We start from the raw sequence: 19,410 nt of genomic DNA, 5'->3' as shown, positions 1-19,410 counted from the left end.
AATACTAATTATATTATATATGTACTAGATTTTAAAATGAGTGGGTTTATGTTTTCTTTTACCCTTATTACGAACTCCTTAAATTTATTGGAGTTTGGGATAACTTAAATATAAAAAAAAAAAAACCATTAGAATATGAGAGAATAATATCAATTATTGTTTTTTCATTGATAAAACTTTTATTAATAACTAAAAGAGACAATATTACACACAAAAAAAAATACAAATTTCTAAAAGAATAAAATAATACAATATAAAGTATTTTTTTTAGTTGAAAAGGTAGAGATCACTCAGAGTCATTGTTTTATAATTGAATTTAAGCTAAACAATTTTTTTTCTCTTAATATACTAATGAGTTAATAAAATATAAATACTTTAAAAAAATATTAATTTCCAATTTAATGTAAAGTAATAAGTAGTTGACAACTTTGGTTACAAATGAACTTTCTAAACAAAAATAAAAATAAAAATAAGAATGTTTTCAGAAAAAACAAATGGGCCGTATTGGGCCTGAGTTTTTCTTTTTTGTTTTTTTTGCTTGAATTTCATAATTAATATATAAAATTAAACGGTTGGTTTTCTTCATTCTTGTTCCCCGCCCTCTAAAATGTTGCTCGAAATCAATATTAATGATGATAATCAATATTGAGATTATGTTACATATAAATAATAATAATAATAATAATAATAATGATAATGATAATATTTTTCACATGTTATTGAAAAATCCATGAAAATCATGATTTGATGATCTCGAATCGTTTTCGATTCTCCTTGCTCGTTGATGTGCATGGTCTTCTTCTTGACCTGCCGGTTTCTTCAGCAGGTCACCGGTTCCACTTCGCTATGCAGAGAAGACGAGAAATGGAGGCGTTGCGGAAGGAGATTCATGACCTGACGGCTCTCATTGAGTCAATCAATTCGATTGGAGATTATCGTATGACGCAAAAGAAAGAAGCATGCAATCTCATCATGCGATTAAAGCTCCTGGTGCCACTCCTCGAGGAGATGAAGGATTTAGAGTCTGAGTTTGCGGAATCAGCCATTTCTTCTTTATCTAATTTGAACAAGGCGATTCTCGCTGCCAAGGCATTGTTGAAGACTTGTCACGAAGGAAGCAAAATTTATCTGGTTAGGTTTCCTTCTCAAGTTCTTCTTTGTATTCAATTTAGAGTTTACAAACCCTTGCTGGCAGCCTGGCACGATGAAGAAGAGAGAGCAGTTATTAGAATACAGTTATATATATAACACCATTGTCAGTTTCGAAGTTATGCAAAATGCATTGACATCTTTGTCACTTATATTGTTGATGTTTATGCTCATGACAATTTTTCATAATCAAAATCCAGGCATTGGAAAGCGAGAATGTCTTGCTCAAATTCCACCATGTTTATGAGCAATTAATTCAGGCTCTAGATGACATGCCATACAGTGCAATTGGTATTTCTGAAGAAGTCAAAGAACAGGTCATTTTCTCCTCCAAGTCATTGTATTTTTTAAAAACTGATTGTAAGGAGAAGTCATTGCTTATGCTCTTCTTTTCTTTTCTTTTTTCTTCTTTAAACCATGTCTCAGATTAAATTGATGCATATACATCTTAGAAAGGCAAAACGAACAGATACTACTCAAGACATGGAACTAACAATGGACATAATGGTGGTTCTATCAACAATAGATAACAGGAATGTAGACAGAGCCAGCATAGAGAGGCTGGCAAACAAGCTTGTATTACATGGAACTGAGGATCTTAGAATAGAAACATTAGCTGTTAAAAATCTTATAGAAGAAAGAGGCCAAAACACAGAAGGAAACCAGCAAATCTTAAAAATTCTTAGAAATTTAAAACAGGTTGCAGGAATGGAGGAAGAAACAACCATGGTTGATATTCCTTCCTCCTGTGAAACACTTTCCAAGTCTGCATCCTTGCAAATCCCTAACGAATTTCTCTGCCCCATCTCGTTAGAGATCATGATGGATCCTGTTATTGTGGCAACTGGACAGGTGAGTAAATGTTCTTGTTAGATATAACTCATATACACAAGGAAATCAGGGTTTGTTATTAGTGGGTTGAGGGTAGGGATATTTTGTTTCTGTGACATGATGCACTCCCATGAATATACTTGACCATTATTTATATAATGGACAACTACCCGTGCTGGCCGAACCTCGTGTTCATTAATTTACCATTTTATCTATCATTTTAGATCAGTGTTATCGTGATTTCTCAACAGTTGACTTGTTTAGTGAATGAACTGACTTTTTTTAGAAAAGGCAATTCATTTGATTAAAATTAGCAGTAACAAACGGTTTTGAAACATATGAACATGAAACTATTACTTCTAGTTACATCAACCATGCCCATTTGGAAACACTTTTTAGAGTTGAGTTTGGAAGAGTAAACGTATAAATTTGATTGAAAGCACATTTTTTTGTCAAATTATATTATCCTGATGTTGATTTAGATGAGATAATATTCTGGAACATAACTTAATTATGTATATATTAATAAATTTGTTAATGTTCTCTCTTTCAAATCCAGATTCAAACCCAACTACAGCTATTAATATTAGCATTCTAATTCTTCATTCTTCAAATCAACTAGTTCATCATTTTTAAGGATGAATACCACATTCTTTGCATGATAACTCATGTTTTGAACAATAACATTTATTTGCTCAAAGTTTCACTTTGAACAAGCACATTCCTATCCATATTTCTTCATTTTTTTTCTATTCTTGCTCCCAAATATTCTTGTATTCATTTCCTTTCCAATTTCATAAAATAGAATGGAATGAACTAACTTGGCTGTCTTCTATCTTGTGTATTCTATGAATGCAGACATATGAACGAGAAAGTATACAGAAATGGTTAGACACCGATCATAAAACATGTCCCAAAACAGGGCTAGTTCTGGCGCACCAATTTCTGGTCCCAAACTTTGCCCTGAAGAACATAATTTCACAGTGGTGTAAGAAGAAAAATTATAATTTCCCCGAAAAGGTGACCACTAGCTCCGGCTCTCTGATAGAACAAAGCGCTGAAATCGTATCTCTTGTCCGAAAGTTATCCTCTACCCAATTGGAAGTACAGAGGAAGGCCGTGACCGAAATCAGAATGATTTCAAAAGAAAGTCCCGAAAAAAGAATTTCCATCGCACATAGTGGAGGAATCCCGCCATTAGTTCAGCTTTTGTATTATCCAGATTCAACAATCCAAGAGAACGCCGTGACTACACTTTTGAATCTCTCCATAGAAGAATCCAACAAGAAGCTTATATCAGAAGAAGAACCTTTTGCAGGCATTATAGAGATCCTGCAGAACGGATCCATTTGTGCAAAGGAGAATTCTGCTGCAGCTATATTCAGTTTGTCAATGCTGGACGAGAATAAAGCAAAGATTGGATCTTTAAACGGGATTCCTCCATTGGTTGATTTATTGCAGAATGGAACAATTCGGGGAAAGAAAGATGCTGCCACGGCTCTATTTAACTTGTCTCTTAATCGAGCAAATAGGGGGAGGGCAATTGAGGTTGGGATAATTTCCACTTTATTGAAATTTCTGGAGGAAAAGAATATAGATATGGTTAATGAGACTCTTTCGTTGTTGCTTATTCTGGCATCGAACGTGGATGGGAGACAAGAGATGGGAAAGTGTTATGTTATTAGAATGCTTGTTAATCTGATTGAGGAAGGAACTAGAAAGAACAAGGAATGTGCTGCTGCTCTTCTTTTGGAGTTGGGTAATAAGGACCCCAATCACCTAATGATCGCGGTTCGGAATGGCGTTTATGAACATCTGGTTGACCTTTCGTGTAATGGAAGTAGTAGAGGACAAAGGAAAGCCAATTCACTTATGGATCTCATGAAAAGTTATAAACTAATTCCTTAAGGACTCAACAAACAACCTTTATTAACTTAGCTCTGTTTCTAACTATAGTGTTATAACGGGTGAATTCATTTCCCAAAGGTTATGATTTTATGTCTTTTTAGTATGGGAACATTTTTATTAAATTCATAGTTATTTATTAATGACAATATTCAAAAGACATCAAAATGAAAATGAAAGGTTGGATTTAAATATTTATTTTAGTTTAGAGGTCAATATAAAATTTGGCTTATCTTTATTCTCTAGTTGCCTATTTGGAAAAACACATATGTTTGTGTGTAATATTCTAGAAACCGTGGATCAATTTCAAATAAAGTTCATCAAACATGGGGGAGATTATTGTAAAAAACTGCTTTCTAAAATAAAATATATAAAAAACAAATTCAATCAACACCTTTTTCTGAATATTAAAAAAAATGTTACAGTATTTAAATGTTTTTATCTTTACATAAGTAAATTCTTATGATATTTTTTTTAATCATTCAATATATCCACTTTATTTTTATAATTTAAATTTTAAATACTTTTAATAATTCAACTAATTAAAAATCTAATTAATTTATATTTTTAATTTTTTTCTTTCAAATAACCCAAACATCAAACAAAACTTGGAAAATTTTTGTTTCAAAGAGTTGATTCTTTATTTGATCAAAAATTATTATTTTGCTTTTCTTTTCTTTATAAATTTGTAAACATTTTTTACTCGACACGAAAATTTCTAACTCGACACAAACTGAACACGAAAAAATTATGTTAGAGTCATGTATTTTTTGGTTTTAGGTTAAAATTAGATTGACATGTTTAACTTGATTAATACATCATTTTACCCAAGTCAAAATTGAGTCGAATTGAAATAAATCAAATTGGATCCGCCAATTCATTTACAATTTTCTTTTAGAGGTTATTGTGTACTTTTTCCTCACTCACTCATTTTTTTAATGTTTTTTTAAATAAATTTATAATTTAACTTAATTGTTTTATTGCGTGAATGTCATTTTAATATAAAATAAAGAGAATTGATATTAATTACATTGAGTTAATCGAATCAGATTTCGGTCAAAAATTAAGTTTATACTCAAGCTTTTGACTCAAATTACTAAACATAAACATAAGTAAAATTCAAAGTTAACTTAGCAATAGAAACTTGACTTTAATTATCACACCTAACAATTTTTTTTTTTAAACTAAGAAGGTATTTTTAAAGTAAAAATTGAATCTTGACTCATTTGTTTGTTTTACACAAATTTGCAAACACTTCAATTTTAATTTTAATAAATTAACAGCTTAGCTACATTAATCATATTAAAGAGAAGTCAAATTTTCCATTAATGGGAATAAAAAAACATTAATCACATATAATTAAATATTTAATATCAAATACTTACTATTAATTGCAGTTAAACTATGTAAATTAAGTTAATATCAATCAAACAAACTTTAGTACTAATAAAAGTAGATTCACTAAATATAGCCTAACAGTTGTTAAATGTTGATATAAACTCTTTCTCTTTGGAGCCAAAGCTCCGTCTTTTCAAAAACCTCCATTTCTTCCTCGCGCCGTCCCCCCTATTCTCTCCTTCTAAATCATGTCTTCGTTTCTCCTGTGAAACCCTCTCCACAAAAATCTCTACCGGTAATTCTCTCACTTTGATTTCTTATTCATCTCTCTGATTCTAGATCTGTTTCTCCACTGTCTACTAGCCTAATAATACCATTTGCATCTTTAAGAATCTCTCTAGCTAGCTTCCTCTAGTCCCTTTTCAATACGTTAAACTGCTGTTAAAGGGTCTCGATTTGGAATAATCTTAATTGCGAAGTTGTCATTTTTTTGTTATTTTCCTGTTTTGGCATTTGTAGCTAATTTTACTTCTCTTGCTTTCGGATTAGCTCGATTCAAGGAATTTTTTATGATACCCTAGTTCTTTCATTCAATTTCGTTGACTAATTTGTTTTTATTACTTTAAATACGGTAGACTCTCCCTATTGTATTTTCTGGGATCATACTGCTGTCAATTTAGATTTTTAGGGCTGGCTATTTCTCAGCCGCTGAAAGCTTTGATTTGTGTCTATTGTGGTGTATGAATACTATGAAAAAAAAAGGCAGATTTTGCTGTTTAAGAGCTGTAATTGTCATTATCTAGGGTATTTTTTGATTCCAGCTTATTCAATGGTCCTACTTATTTGCTAATTGGTTATTAAAAATAGAGTTTCAATTGTAATGTTTTATGTTTTTCGGTTTGGTTATTGTTTCAAGCAAACTAAGCCCTAGTTTAAGGTGTTGTGCACCCTTCTCCAATTGTGAATGAGTGCAAATCTAGGACCCCAATTGTGAATGAGTGCAATTCTAGGAGTAGGGTCGGGCATTTCTTCACCTCCATACCTCATAGATATTAGCTCCAAAAAAGCAATTCAGCACACTAGAGTATAAATTACTTGTCATTGTCTTCTCGATCATGAAATCTATATTAGATATTGACCACTTTATCCCTAACTATAAGACCAAACAAGTTTGTAAGAGGAAGATAGGAGGTCAAAGTTCTGGTATAACAGGTTCTTCTTCTTATTATTATTATTATTGTTCATCTGGTGTTTTTTAGTGTTAATATGGATTTTGCTTGTACTATATTTTTTTTATGTTTCAAGAGAAACTTGTTGCATAATATGCTCCAGTTATCATTATACAGACAATGTTACATTATATGCATGCTTTATCCAAATATATGTTATTTATGTATAACTTTTTTTTGGGGTAGGAAATTGATTGAACTGGGGTCAGATCCTATTTGTTCCCATTCTTCAGCTTGGACTCTTATCTCAGCTCCAGTCGAATAGTAATTCTTTTTCATAATGATCAATCCTGATTTGAAAAGCAACGTTCTGGGTAATGTTGAGACTGGCATTCCTTTGTGCCATAATCAATCAACTGCGGTTAATAAAAAAATAGCTCTGAAGGATGTGCAGAATAACAACAAAGGCTTTGTGCGCAACTATCAAGGAACTAGTGCAGATGTAGCTAAGGTTTCTGGATCCAAGAGACAAACTCCTGGCGGTTCTGTAAATACTCGACAGTCGTTGATAAGTAAAGGCGTAAATGATCATCTGGCTGATGTTCGTAAAAGATTTGAAGCAGAACTAGGAAAATCACGACATGATAACTGGGACAAGAAAACTAAGGTTTTACCGTCAAGACCAAATGCTAACAATAATATGAAGCAGGATTTGCCCCAACAGACCCAAATTAAAGATAATGCAGTTTCACCACCAGCTTCAGGAATTATCTTTCCTAAAGTTGTACCACTTTGGAAGAATAACACAGTTGAATCCAATGGAATTAAGGTTAAAACAGAAGTCTTTCCAGTACTCACTGAGGCAGCTAATAACAAATGGCGCGAGCGGTTTGTTGCTTTACAAAACTTCTTAAAACAGTGTGATGAGTCAGCTAGTCAAAGGGATTACGCTCAAAGTAAGCCTGCCCTCTCTATCTTTATTCAAACTAGACTCACATTTGTTTGATTTGTAACAAGGTTATTTTTGTCTTATTTTGACAAATGGTCGATGACAGCCTCAATTAGATGAAACTGAAAATCTATATTTATATATAAAATATTACAAAAGACAGTCGTTTGATTTGTAACAAGGTTAGTTTTGTCTTATTTTGACAAAAAAGACGATGACAGCCTCAATTAGATGAAACTCAAAATCTATATTTATATATGAAATATTACAAAAGACAAAATCTAGACATGCTTAAAACTCTGCATTTTTTTTAATCATGCTTAATTAATTAAATGATGTATCCAACTATGTCATATAATTAGAGAAACTGATTGAATTTATTTAAATTAAGTGATCCAATGATTTCTCTAATGGAAGGAAAGAAGGCTGTTTTATTAAATTTCCCTTTTTGACTCAAATCAGAAATGCTGCTTCTGTCACCATCTGATCTTAGTAAACATGCTGTTGGATTGGAGACAAGAGCAATCCAGCTGACCATAGAAGAAGGTAACAAATCATTTCCTATATTCAATTCAATATTTCTTTTGTTTTCCTTCCTTCCAATAGGAGATTCCTTGCTGCTCTCTTTCCATTTTCAATTTCTCCTTCTTTGACCTGGTTCTCCTATCTCCTTAGAAACATTACAATCAAAAAATCAATTCCCTTAATTTCCTTTTTGTAGATTCATTTGTTTTTGATTGGTTGGCAGGGAAAGAGATGCAGCGGGTGAAGGTGCTAAACATACTTGGGAAAGCTGGTCCCACGAATAATTCAAATAAAACTTGTGTCACTGCTACGAACGATCCGAGATGAACCATGCCAAGCTTTAACAAGCTTCTTTTTTCTAAAAAAGACAGCTTGAAGAGAGTTGATATAGGCTTTGTAGTAGGTTCATGATGAGTCCGATGATGAGAAATGGGGGTTGGTTGGTCTGTTGGAGATGATCACGATTTGTTTTGGTCTAACATCATGGTATTTTGTTGTTTTAGCATTATGTTGTTCTTGGATGTTTGGCAACTGGTTCCTCTGCTTATATATGCATGAAAAAAATGCTGTAAACCATTTATGGCTATATTGTTGAGTAGTAAGTAATCTCAATAGATTTATTGTTTTCTTTTAGTTATTTAGTTTAATTAATCACCATAAATATGATCATAAGAATGGATTGTATGGGTAAATACATAAAAGGTAAGAAAGAGTTAGTTTTATTCAATTTATTCCCTAATATATATAGAAAAAATTAATAAGCATGATTCAATTTTATTCTCAACTTATTTGTAATTGCAAGAAAATAAGTTGGAATCAAACAAGCACTAAGACTTTAAAGTTGATGAGATGTTTGATTGGTGTTTTGTAAGTTGAGATTTTTTAAATTTATTATTATTTTATTTTATGATTTCTCATTTCAAAATACAAGTATGTATTTGAATCAATACAAAATAAATAGATTTTTGAACTTATTTAGTTATATATGTATATTAAATGTGAGATACGTGTGACTCTCTTATATTTTTTAAAACAATTTTAGAGTTTAAGTTTGAGGATAATTGTAAAACTCTCTTGTTGTATTTTTTTAAAGATAATTTTTAGCTTAAAATAACTATACGTTTGAGTAAATCTTTTATTAATTTTAAAGACAATTTTGAGTGAGTGTTTAAATTAAGTAGAGAAAATTGATTGGCTTGAATCATCATTGTTTGGGATAAACAATAGAAATTTATAAAGAGAAAAAAAAAAAAATACAATTTTATACATTTTATTGGGGTACACAAACTTTTGTGGTACTAATACATTATTCTATGTAACATCAATTATTTAATTGTTAAACTCAATATGATTGATTAATTAAATAATCAAGAGAGGGAGAAAAAAAAACATCCACCAAGAACACAGATAATTAAAAGACCCACTTTCTTGAAAAAACCTTAATACATAGAAGGTGAGATAACCTGACAAGTGCATTGAAAATTTCATGAATCAATAAAATAGAGATGAGAAATAAGAAAAGATTGAAATATTATATAGTGTTTGCTTGTATGTTTGATCTTCATAGAGAGATGAGAGATTGTTACAACTCTGATTTTCTAATAAAAGAAAATAAGTAATGTGACCTATTATTTTGGATTAACGACAAATTACAAAACACTACAAATTTAGAAAGATACAAGGGCTGTTCTTTGATATACTAATTCAAAGAAAAAAAAACATGAAAATAATCTAATCAGAAAGAGAAATCCAACACAATGATAAATAAATTGTCACAAACTAAAAGAAACCAAATAGAAATTTTCTAACTTACTAATTAAGATTGTTCCGGTTACGTTATTTATTTATAAATAGATAAACATGGCATAAATGGTAAAAGTTTGAGCAACCATCCCTAAATGAAGTGATTTTTTAGTTTGAATCATGTAATAATAATAAGTTTAAGTTACATAAGATAAATAATAATCAAACCCATTACGTTATATCTTAAATTCTGTAATTGTTGAGTGCCGTTTTAAAAAATCACAATAAACTACTAGTATAAAAGTGCTTAATTTTGATTGTTTTTTCACTCATACCGATCAGAAAGTCTGATATTATTCCATCTGCTTCTTCTTCTCCCATGGATCCTTACAAGGTAAGATCTCTTGTTTGAACTTTTATGCATTTGCAGTTCTGATATGGCTTTCTTATTATGGTTTCTGTATTTAATTAAGCTGCGTACATTGCATGTGTTCATTTTGTGTATATATTTATATTATTGAGAAACAAGCAAGATTGCCTTGCCATGATATACTTGTGATTGCAATCCAATCCAGACTCCTCTTTCTTTCTGTTGTGTGTGATGCAGTACATTCCATCATCCTCTTTCGATTCTCCTTTCTGGACGACAAATTCTGGTGCACCGGTTTACAACAACGATTCTTCATTGACTGTTGGAACTAGAGGTATTCTTAATAGACATCTTTGTTGAAATGAATGAAGATTTTGTTGTTTCCATTTGATTTTACATGATTAAATTATGTGCTGTTTTTCATGCTTGACAGATCCTATCCTTCTTGAAGATTATCATTTGTTGGAAAAACTTGCCAATTTTGACAGGGAACGTATTCCAGAACGTGTAGTCCATGCCAGGGGAGTAAGTGCCAAGGGTTTTTTTGAGGTTACACATGACATCTCCCACCTTACATTTGCTGATTTCCTTCGTTCCCCGGGTGTCCAAACTCCTGTTATAGTCCGTTTCTCCACTGCTGTTCATGAACGTGGAAGCCCTGAAACCCTCAGGGACACTCGGGGCTTTGCAGTCAAGTTTTACACAAGGGAGGTAAATTAATTAATTAAGCTTTATACTGACTAGATGGATGTTTCTGGACATTCAAACCCTAAGTTTCATATGTATTGCCAAACATATATAATTGTATTCAAAAAGTTTGGCCTATTATCCTATTTGTGACAGGGAAACTTTGATCTAGTTGGAATCAATTTCCCAGTGTTCTTAATCCGTGACGGTATGAAGTTCCCGGACTTGGTCCATGCTCTGAAGCCAAATCCAAAGTCCAATATTCAGGAGAATTGGAGAATTTTGGATTTCTTGTCCCACCATCCAGAAAGTTTGCACATGCTCACTTTCCTCTTCGACGATGTGGGTATTCCCCAAGACTACAGACATATGGAAGGCTCAGGTGTTAACACCTTCACCTTAATAAACAAAGAAGGGAAGACTCACTATGTTAAGTTTCACTGGAAACCCACTTGTGGAGTCAAGAATTTATTGGAAGATGAAGCTATTAAGGTTGGAGGAGCTAACCACAGCCATGCCACACAGGATTTGTATGACTCAATAAAAGCTGGTAATTATCCAGAGTGGAAACTTTTTATTCAGGTAATTGTTCCTTCTGATGAAGACAAATTTGATTTCGATCCACTTGATGCTACCAAGACCTGGCCGGAGGATATCTTGCCTCTGATTCCGGTTGGGCGGTTGGTTCTGAATAGGAACGTGGATAACTTCTTTGCTGAGAATGAACAGCTCGCGTTCTGCCCTGCATTAGTTGTACCTGGTATTTACTATACAGACGACAAGATCCTTCAGACTCGGATATTTGCGTATGCTGACACTCAGAGGCACCGTCTTGGACCTAACTATCTTCAGCTTCCTGTTAATGCTCCTAAATCCATTCATCATAACAATCACCATGATGGTTTCATGAACTTCATGCATAGGGATGAAGAGGTAGGTGTCTTGTCTTATCTATCTATCTATCAACAATGTTCTCTTTTGCATGTAATTTAATTGATTCTGTCTTATTAATGTTGTTTCTTCCAGGTAAATTATTTCCCTTCAAGATATGATCCTGTTAGAAATGCTGAGAGGTACCCAATTCCATCTGTTGTTTTGAATGGAAAGCGCGAAAAGGTCAGCCAGCTCTCTATAGATCCGTCTTCAAGCTTGTAATTTGATTTGGGGTTATATAGGAAAAAAAATCTAGATCAAACAAGCTTCATAAGTTTAATTTTTGTTTGTGCAGGCTATAATTGAGAAAGAGAATAATTTCAAGCAACCTGGAGAAAGATACCGCAGTTGGTTACCAGACAGGTTAATAATTTTGACAACTATATATATCTTGTGTCATTTGTTAATAGATGAAAATGATCATCTTAATTCTGAAGTACCCCTCTCTTATGTTTATCATTCCAGACAAGAGCGATTCATCCGCAGATGGATCGAGGCTTTGAGCGACCCACGTTGTACCCATGAGATCCGCCACATCTGGATCACGTACTGGTCTCGGGTATATTATCTTTTTCGTTATTAGTTCAAATAGTAAAAGTCGAGAAAAAATGTCTTAGTTTTGATTACACAATTAATAGGGTCATGGGCTCATGGGTGGCACCATTTTAAACTGTAATGTTTGTGGTGTGTGCAGGCTGACAAGTCTCTGGGTCAGAAGTTGGCTTCTCACTTTAATGTGAAACCAACCAACATTTGATCATGACGAGAACAAACCTTACTCGTGTGTGATAAAAAATAGTTTGTGTATTAAATTACTATAGTTATTACCAAATAGTTTGTATAGATAAACCCTAAATTAAATAAACAATCATTTCATTGTATGTTATGATAATCACCACAACTTAATTAGCATGATTTGTAAAATGTTTGTATAAACAGAAATTTTATAAATAATACTTCTAATAAAATATCTACAGTTGAAGAAATTATATATTTTAATTATAAAATATCTTATAATAAATAGAATATGTTATTTAAACAATAATTAAATGATTTTAGGTTTCTTCTATATAAATTTTCTTTGATAATTTGTGTAATTGAAATTTCTTTAAATATAAATATTTAAAATGACATTTAGTTCCTGTAAATAAATAATCATTTTGCTTATTGTAATTGTATAAAAAAAAAACTAGTTACATTTAACTCAATTTTTTGATTAATTTTATAAATATTATATTTTTTTACATAATAAAATACATTGTACTTAATAGCAATTAAATCAATTAAATGTAAAAATTTATCAGTTAATAACTAAATTTAAATTATAATTAATTATAAGTTATTCAAAAGCGAAGTCAAATAACAACCATAAACATAGTCAACTTTTGGGATCATTACAAAATATAAAAAAAACTTGCCCATACAACCAACTTCAAAGAGACTTCATAAATGTTATATTATTATTTTAAAATAAACTATTTAATCAAAAATTAAGTTTTTTAAGAGGTAAAATTTGTTATAGATAATTTTAAAATTAATTATTTAATAAATGAAAAGAAAAATTATGATTTTTGTATAGAGTTAATTTGTATGATATTTTGAATATATTTAATTAAGTTTGAAATAACTCCTTATTTATGTTTTTATTTTAAATTGTTTATAAAATTGTTAATTTGTGTTGAAAATAGACACAAATTCCTGGTCATATATTAATTTTTTATTTTCTAAATTCAAGTGCAGTTAAAAAAAATAAAAATTATACTGATTGTAAGACGAAAGAGTTTGAATGTAAAAAGAAACAATTTAAATTAGTTATTAAAAAGAGTTAAATTCTTACTTTTCTACTGTTTTGAAAGTCAAATAAACTTACATCCTTTAAATAATAATAATAATAATAATAATAATAATATTTTGTAAAGTTTTATTGTTAAAGAAAACCTGTGTGTTATAGATAGACGTTAATTGTGTGTGAGCCGTTGGATGGATATTATCTCCTCCTCCTCCTCCGGCCATAATCTTACTTTCAGCCCTTGTCTTGAGACCTCTTTCATTCCTTTTTTCTTCAATCTCTCTCTTCTTCTTCTTCTACCAAATAGTCATGGCCGATGATGCTCCACAACAGCAGCAGCAGCAGCAGCAACTCCCAACATCGTCGGCCGAATCGGATTCCTTGCAGTACTGGTGCCATCACTGCGACAAGCGCGTCTCCATCGAAACCCTAACCGATATTTCCGATGTCATCTGTCACGAATGCAAGGGCGGTTTCGTTGAATTAATCGCCTACTCCGAAGAACAATTTTCTATTCCCGATCAGATGGACCCTACTTCCTTGACTAATCCCTTTTTTCAGGTTCTCCGTCTCATGGCTCAAGCTACTCGCGAGGACAACCCGCCGCCGCACTCCGATCCGGCAGATCCTTCCGATGACGATTATCTTCGAATCGAGATGGAAGGATGGGACAACGACGGTGACGACGACGACGAGGTTGAGGTGCGTTACGAAGATGATGATGAAGAAGAAGAAGAAGAAGACGGATCTGAGGACGACGATAACGTTAATCGTGGAGGAGGTCGAGAGGATGAGGAGGAGAATCGCAGGAGACAACAGAGAGACGTGCTTCGTCTCCGTCTCCGCGATTTCGCCACACGCTCCGAAAGCCGGCGAAACAGGATACTCGATTGGGCGGAGATTGTTATGGGGATCGAGGATAACTCCATTCAGCTGCGATTGCAGGTTCCCGAGGCGGATGATTACGTAGGAAACCCGGAGGACTACGTGGATGCGGCTGGATACGAGGCTCTATTGCAGAATCTGGCCGAAGCAGACGGCGGAGGAAGAAAAGGGGCCCCGCCTGCTTCAAAATCAGCCATTGTTGCTCTTCAAAGGATTGAGATTAAATCACAGGAAGAGTCCGTGGTATGCGCTGTATGCAAGGAATCGGTAGCTGTGGGAGAGATCGGCAAGGAATTACCTTGTTCACATTTGTACCATGAAGATTGCATTATTCCATGGTTAAGTTCAAGGAATTCTTGCCCTGTATGTAGGTATGAGTTGGAGACAGATGATCAGGAGTATGAAGAAGAGAGGATGAAGAAGAAGAAGACTCAAGAACCCATTAATAAAAATGCTGCTGCTGCTGCTGCTGGCTTAGAACTCGACCCGTCCAGCTCCTCCTCCTCCTCCGGAAGCGCCTGAAACAACTACTACTACTACTACTGTAATTTACATCATAAAATCATATGTCTGATTGTAAATAGTCATTTGCTGGAAAGAAACCATCCTTGTTTCTCAACCTTGCTCCTCCTCCATCCTTGCTTGTTCTTGTTTTGTCAGTGTAAGATTCCATTCATCATCAATCATGTGAAAGGCTATTTGTTTTCATGAACCACCCAACTAAGAAGATTATGATAATTTAAAGTTTAGTCTTTTGCATTCAGTTTTGGTCCATCACAATCTGCAGATGTTTGTTTTGTTCTTTAAACCAGTCCAGTCCTTATTTGAAATTGATGATGCTTTCAAATAAGTGATTTTAGGGTTTTGATGAGAATAGAACTGTGAATTTTGGGCGTTATTGAAAACTGCAATACATAATAGGAAGGGAATGAAATCATGTTGTGGTTGAAGGGGAGCTGAAAAAAGATATCTAAAAGTTTTAGTCATTATTATTATTATGCATAAGATTATATAACAAGGTTTTGATAGTGTATAAACATTTACTAAAAAAGAACCGACCAATCTGATCAGTTAAACATAGTTTAAAACATCTGCATTTCCTCTTCCAATTGAAATATAATTATATACATAACTTGTACTTCATTTTTTTGTATGATTAATTAGGTCACAATTGACTAATATTTTAATAAAAAAATATATTCTTTTCACTAAAAGTAGAGTTAAAAATGCTCAAATGCCTGAATTGATATTTCTTTCTAATTGAAAATTGGAAAGGGAAGAAGAGAAGAACCCCAGTTATTAAAAATGAAGGTGAGTATGACAAATGAGGCTAAACAAGTTTATTCAACAGCGTACACAACTAGACAGAAGAAGCATTAAAGCAGTGGACTTTGGAATTTTGTCTACCGGTCCTGCTTCCATAACCAACTAATCAAATCAAACCAACCAAATCAAATCAAATCAAATCAAAAGCAATCCAATTCAAACCAAACCAAAACCCTGCTTTCACATGGACATAATCACGACGATGTTCGCCATTGCATCTCTATCTGAACCCTTCCATTCTTCGAATCAATAAGATTGTATCTCTCGTTAATCCTCTTGTTGCTCACCACATCAGACAGGTTTATATCCACATAGCCAAGAGTTTCCTAAAACAATAAAGAAAGAGAGCTTCCTATTATATTCCCAACCAAGAGATTTGATTGTAATTAAATAAATATATACCTTTGGATGCAATAGGCCCATTCTGGAAGAAGTACTAACAACTTCAACATGTATCCTGTCGTTAGTTGGCGGTTCCTCCAACATGAACTGAAACTCTTCATCCCACCTCGGATCTCTGTTCTTCTTCACAGTCTGTTCTCACAGAAATCCATATATTTTAATACTATTTTACAAAAAAATAACCAATTAGACAAGAAAGTGTAGGAATAATAATAACATACCTTGGTTCTCTTTTCATCTCCCTTGAATAGCAAACGAACTTGAGGATTCGTGTGGTGCTTTCCTTCTAAATCCTGACCTTCATGAACGATTACTACAAGCAAACCTCCACTGTCTGGAGTTCCTTCTGGAGCTTTCTGAACATCGTCCAAATTGTCGTCATCTTTTGGTATTTCGTCTTCCTTGAAAGGCTTGTACATAACCTCAACAACAATCTGTCCACGAGATTTCTCATTTTGAACATCATTAGGATCCGCATTTTTCAGAAGCTCTAGAGTCATCTCTTTAGTTTGTTCCGGTTCAAGCTCTTTCAATGGAATTAAATTCATACCCATCTTGTCATGCTTCCCAACCTTTTTACATAATTTAAAAAAAGAAGAGAAACATTTTAGAGAAGGTTATTATTATCAGAGGATCTAATACTTAATATTATTATGACATGACATACTTGTTCCCAATCATAGACATCTATCTCCAACACTTGGTTTTCAGGATCTTTAACGACGATATTAAAGTCTTCGTTCCATTCAGGGTTCAAGTTCTTGTGCTTGACAGTTGTTTTCTTCGATGGAAGCTTGTCGTCAGTTAGTTTCAGCTTCACATAAGGATCTGATGCTCCCAAAAGATCTTTTTTCTTAAGCTTCAGTGCTCTAACAACTTTCACATTTAAAATACCAACAGGTCTCTTCATTGCTCTGCATTAAATAGTGGTCGAATATCAATCTATTAAAGATGCAAAATTTTCAAGTGGAAAGCAGTGAAAACCGAAAGTAAACCTACTTGGCTGGATCCATAACTGGTACTATAAGAGTTTTGGGCCATAGATACATATTAGCAACCTGGTCTTTAATAAGCTCCTGAAGTTCAAAGATTCAAAATTTAAGCATATCATCATCAAAACTAAGTTTACAAAAAGAATCTATGAACCTCAAGTTATGAACCTGAACAAATCTATAGAGGCCAGGAATTGACATTGCATCAGCTCCTAGTGCTTTCAGTCCAAAGTCAACATGAGGCTGCAACAAAACTCAGTTTTCAGTTAATTTTTAAGTAAAAGGAGCACATTTACAGATGGGTAAAATAAAACCTACCTTCTCCATGAGAGACACAAATATGTTTGCGAAACATGGGAAGGTTGGAACCAGTGGTTTCAGGGTGATACGAGGACATGCAAACACTTGCAAATCAACAACCTAAATGCCATGGAAACAAACAAAAACATCACATATCAGTTAAATTCCATATGATTCACCAATAAATAGACAAAAAAAAACAGACATAAGCTTGTATTACCTGAACAGTAGCTTTCAGTCCAAATGCCTTAGCTGCAACAATAACATTAGGATTTCCAGCCCACTTCAATGATAATTCCATTATCAATTCCTTTTCCTCTGTAAGATAAACTTTTATTCCTGCCACAAAAATAGTAGGAAGCTTCAGATTTGATCATATCATCTGTCTAATTATCTTCACACATACCCTTTTCTCACGTCTCACAATATTTTGTTGTTTTTGGTGGGTGGCGAATGGACAAAGAAAAATTCACCTTGAAATGTAGGAGGCAAGGAGCCCAATGTAAGTGATTCAAATTCCACAGATTCAATCTTGTATTTAGGGATCTGCTCCTTGATAATTGGTTCTGCTATAGTCTTTACAGTCTTGCAGATTGCCTGAAGCATTGAACACACAACATAATGCCCAACTAGTAATTGGTTCTGCTATAATAAGGGATAAATCCAAACCTTAATTGAAGAAGAGAAAATACCTTGTCCAAATAAGGCCACATTGTTTCAATGAATTTGTTAAGCCAATCAACCTGTGAGAGAACAACAACATCTCATCTTTTTATTAACTGAAGTTTTTAATTACAATTTTCGGGAGAGCGATGTGAAAACTTACACGATCATAATCTGGGTTTTTAACCCAAAGTGGTATCTCCGGAAGCAACCGTTGCAATGTTTCATTGTCTTGCTCAACTAGTGGGCGGATGTCAGGGTCCTGACAAAAAGCCGAAGATGAAAACTAAGCAAAAACAAACATTTCTTTCTTCTGAATCAAAATCAAAACATGATATATTCTTAAAGTTGTCTCTTTTGATTCAAATTTCAAACAAAATATATTCTGAATACACAAACAACACTAGGAGTCACACGGAAACGATTCAGCCACTAGACAATTACTTAAAACCAATGACGTTTCATAATGCATAGAGAATCATGAAGGCAGCAATAAACATACATAAACATATATACAGAGAAAGCGAGAGAGAAATAGAGAGAGAGAGACCTTGACATCAGTTGGCTGGAAATAGATGAAAAGATAATATCCGACAACAAGGCCAATTGTGATCCCCACGCCAAATCCAAAGAAACCCATTATAGTACTGATTATACCCATTTTTTTCTCTGAAGTTTGTATATTCAGATCGCCGGTCTTGAATTCACCTAAGAAAAGAGCTGACCCACAACAGAAACAGGGAGAAAACAAAAAAAGAAAGTCTCGCAGGCAACAGAAGCGGGAGAAGAATGAAAATTAGAATCTGGATCACATTTCCATATCCAATCTCCTGAAAGGTAACCTCGAGAAAGGCGTTAGATAAAAGAAAAGAAGCCCCAAAAGGCGTGGTCCGTTTCAGAAATGGAGAAAGATGGGAGGGGAGGAAGAGGAAGAGTGAGATTCATTAAGAAGAAGAACGCGAGAGCATTTGTTTCTCTGCTGCCCAATCTTGTGTTGCAACGACCCTCTCTCGATCCACACAAACGGAATTCATAAGGGCTATCAAAATATGGACTTTCCTTTTCTTTTTTTTCTTTTTTTTTTTCCTTCTTCTCTCCGACACAGCGCGTGAATGAAGCGTATCATCAATGAGAGAGAGAAAGACGGCAAGTGTCGGTAACGCATAAGGCGAATGGAGAAATCCGTCCAATAAAGATTTTTTATTTTTTAAAAAATAATTCATTATAATAATAAATATCCAATTATCGACTAGTATTGGGCATCGGGTGGGTCCTACCCGTCATGAACCCATTTTGTTTTTATGAGTAAATATCAAATTTAATGAGGTCTCCAAACATTCAAATCTCCATCTCATTTTTAGTAGGACTTGTTTGATCAGGGTTATTTGAATTATTTTTGTAAATAAATTATTTATTTAAATAATTCAAATTCAACCAATATTTTTTCAATGGTT

General features: G+C 33.4%; 5 protein-coding genes across 5 annotated transcripts; 4 read left to right on the top strand and 1 right to left on the bottom strand.

The window, feature by feature from the left end:
- The first annotated feature begins 864 nt into the window (after nt 1–864).
- On the top strand, nt 865–3,888 carry LOC124928943 (U-box domain-containing protein 15-like). The gene is made up of 4 exons (XM_047469197.1): nt 865–1,131; nt 1,350–1,466; nt 1,576–2,001; nt 2,839–3,888. The coding sequence occupies exons 1-4, from the start codon at nt 865–867 to the stop codon at nt 3,886–3,888; spliced, it is 1,860 nt and encodes a 619-aa protein (XP_047325153.1).
- A 1,490-nt stretch (nt 3,889–5,378) lies between these two features.
- LOC124931287 lies at nt 5,379–8,496 on the top strand. The gene is made up of 4 exons (XM_047471720.1): nt 5,379–5,518; nt 6,639–7,348; nt 7,804–7,887; nt 8,090–8,496. Exons 2-4 carry the CDS (start codon nt 6,733–6,735, stop codon nt 8,191–8,193), a joined length of 804 nt encoding a protein of 267 aa, XP_047327676.1. The 5' UTR covers nt 5,379–5,518; nt 6,639–6,732; the 3' UTR covers nt 8,194–8,496.
- Nucleotides 8,497–9,988: 1,492 nt separating this feature from the next.
- On the top strand, nt 9,989–12,356 carry LOC124928941 (catalase isozyme 2-like). Its single transcript, XM_047469194.1, has 8 exons — nt 9,989–10,003; nt 10,217–10,313; nt 10,413–10,690; nt 10,823–11,650; nt 11,693–11,782; nt 11,895–11,962; nt 12,065–12,158; nt 12,294–12,356. The coding sequence occupies exons 1-8, from the start codon at nt 9,989–9,991 to the stop codon at nt 12,354–12,356; spliced, it is 1,533 nt and encodes a 510-aa protein (XP_047325150.1).
- A 1,285-nt stretch (nt 12,357–13,641) lies between these two features.
- On the top strand, nt 13,642–15,036 carry LOC124932083 (E3 ubiquitin-protein ligase CIP8-like). The gene has a single exon (XM_047472689.1). The coding sequence runs from the start codon at nt 13,698–13,700 to the stop codon at nt 14,793–14,795; it is 1,098 nt and encodes a 365-aa protein (XP_047328645.1). The 5' UTR covers nt 13,642–13,697; the 3' UTR covers nt 14,796–15,036.
- Nucleotides 15,037–15,776: 740 nt separating this feature from the next.
- Nucleotides 15,777–18,983, bottom strand: LOC124929287 (synaptotagmin-2-like). The gene is made up of 12 exons (XM_047469611.1): nt 18,507–18,983; nt 18,120–18,218; nt 17,986–18,036; nt 17,767–17,890; nt 17,514–17,632; nt 17,312–17,413; nt 17,162–17,236; nt 17,001–17,077; nt 16,669–16,915; nt 16,223–16,573; nt 16,002–16,133; nt 15,777–15,925 (listed from the first exon to the last, which is right to left on the bottom strand). Exons 1-12 carry the CDS (start codon nt 18,615–18,617, stop codon nt 15,794–15,796), a joined length of 1,620 nt encoding a protein of 539 aa, XP_047325567.1. The 5' UTR covers nt 18,618–18,983; the 3' UTR covers nt 15,777–15,793.
- Nucleotides 18,984–19,410: the final 427 nt, after the last annotated feature.

The sequence above is a fragment of the Impatiens glandulifera genome, chromosome 3, assembly GCF_907164915.1.
Source record: "Impatiens glandulifera chromosome 3, dImpGla2.1, whole genome shotgun sequence".
In the NCBI taxonomy this organism is placed as follows: Eukaryota; Viridiplantae; Streptophyta; class Magnoliopsida; order Ericales; family Balsaminaceae; genus Impatiens; species Impatiens glandulifera.
Note: the sequence above shows the minus strand (reverse complement) of the source record. Positions and strands in the feature narration are given on the sequence as shown.

What these genes read in the sequence shown, in the direction of transcription:
- LOC124928943 (XM_047469197.1), top strand. Translation starts at nt 865, where the DNA reads ATGGAGGCGTTGCGGAAGGAGATTCATGACCTGACGGCTCTCATTGAG. An exon ending in AAGGAAGCAAAATTTATCTG is followed by an intron (nt 1,132 to 1,349) that starts GTTAGGTTTCCT and finishes ATCAAAATCCAG; the next exon opens with GCATTGGAAAGCGAGAATGT. An exon ending in CTGAAGAAGTCAAAGAACAG is followed by an intron (nt 1,467 to 1,575) that starts GTCATTTTCTCC and finishes ACCATGTCTCAG; the next exon opens with ATTAAATTGATGCATATACA.
- LOC124931287 (XM_047471720.1), top strand. Translation starts at nt 6,733, where the DNA reads ATGATCAATCCTGATTTGAAAAGCAACGTTCTGGGTAATGTTGAGACT. An exon ending in TCAAAGGGATTACGCTCAAA is followed by an intron (nt 7,349 to 7,803) that starts GTAAGCCTGCCC and finishes GACTCAAATCAG; the next exon opens with AAATGCTGCTTCTGTCACCA. An exon ending in CCAGCTGACCATAGAAGAAG is followed by an intron (nt 7,888 to 8,089) that starts GTAACAAATCAT and finishes ATTGGTTGGCAG; the next exon opens with GGAAAGAGATGCAGCGGGTG.
- LOC124928941 (XM_047469194.1), top strand. An exon ending in ATTGACTGTTGGAACTAGAG is followed by an intron (nt 10,314 to 10,412) that starts GTATTCTTAATA and finishes CATGCTTGACAG; the next exon opens with ATCCTATCCTTCTTGAAGAT. An exon ending in TGAATGGAAAGCGCGAAAAG is followed by an intron (nt 11,783 to 11,894) that starts GTCAGCCAGCTC and finishes TTGTTTGTGCAG; the next exon opens with GCTATAATTGAGAAAGAGAA.
- LOC124932083 (XM_047472689.1), top strand. Translation starts at nt 13,698, where the DNA reads ATGGCCGATGATGCTCCACAACAGCAGCAGCAGCAGCAGCAACTCCCA.
- LOC124929287 (XM_047469611.1), bottom strand. Translation starts at nt 18,617, where the DNA reads ATGGGTATAATCAGTACTATAATGGGTTTCTTTGGATTTGGCGTGGGG. An exon ending in TTGTGTCTCTCATGGAGAAG is followed by an intron (nt 17,237 to 17,311) that starts GTAGGTTTTATT and finishes GTTTTGTTGCAG; the next exon opens with CCTCATGTTGACTTTGGACT. An exon ending in TGGGCCTATTGCATCCAAAG is followed by an intron (nt 15,926 to 16,001) that starts GTATATATTTAT and finishes TTATTGTTTTAG; the next exon opens with GAAACTCTTGGCTATGTGGA.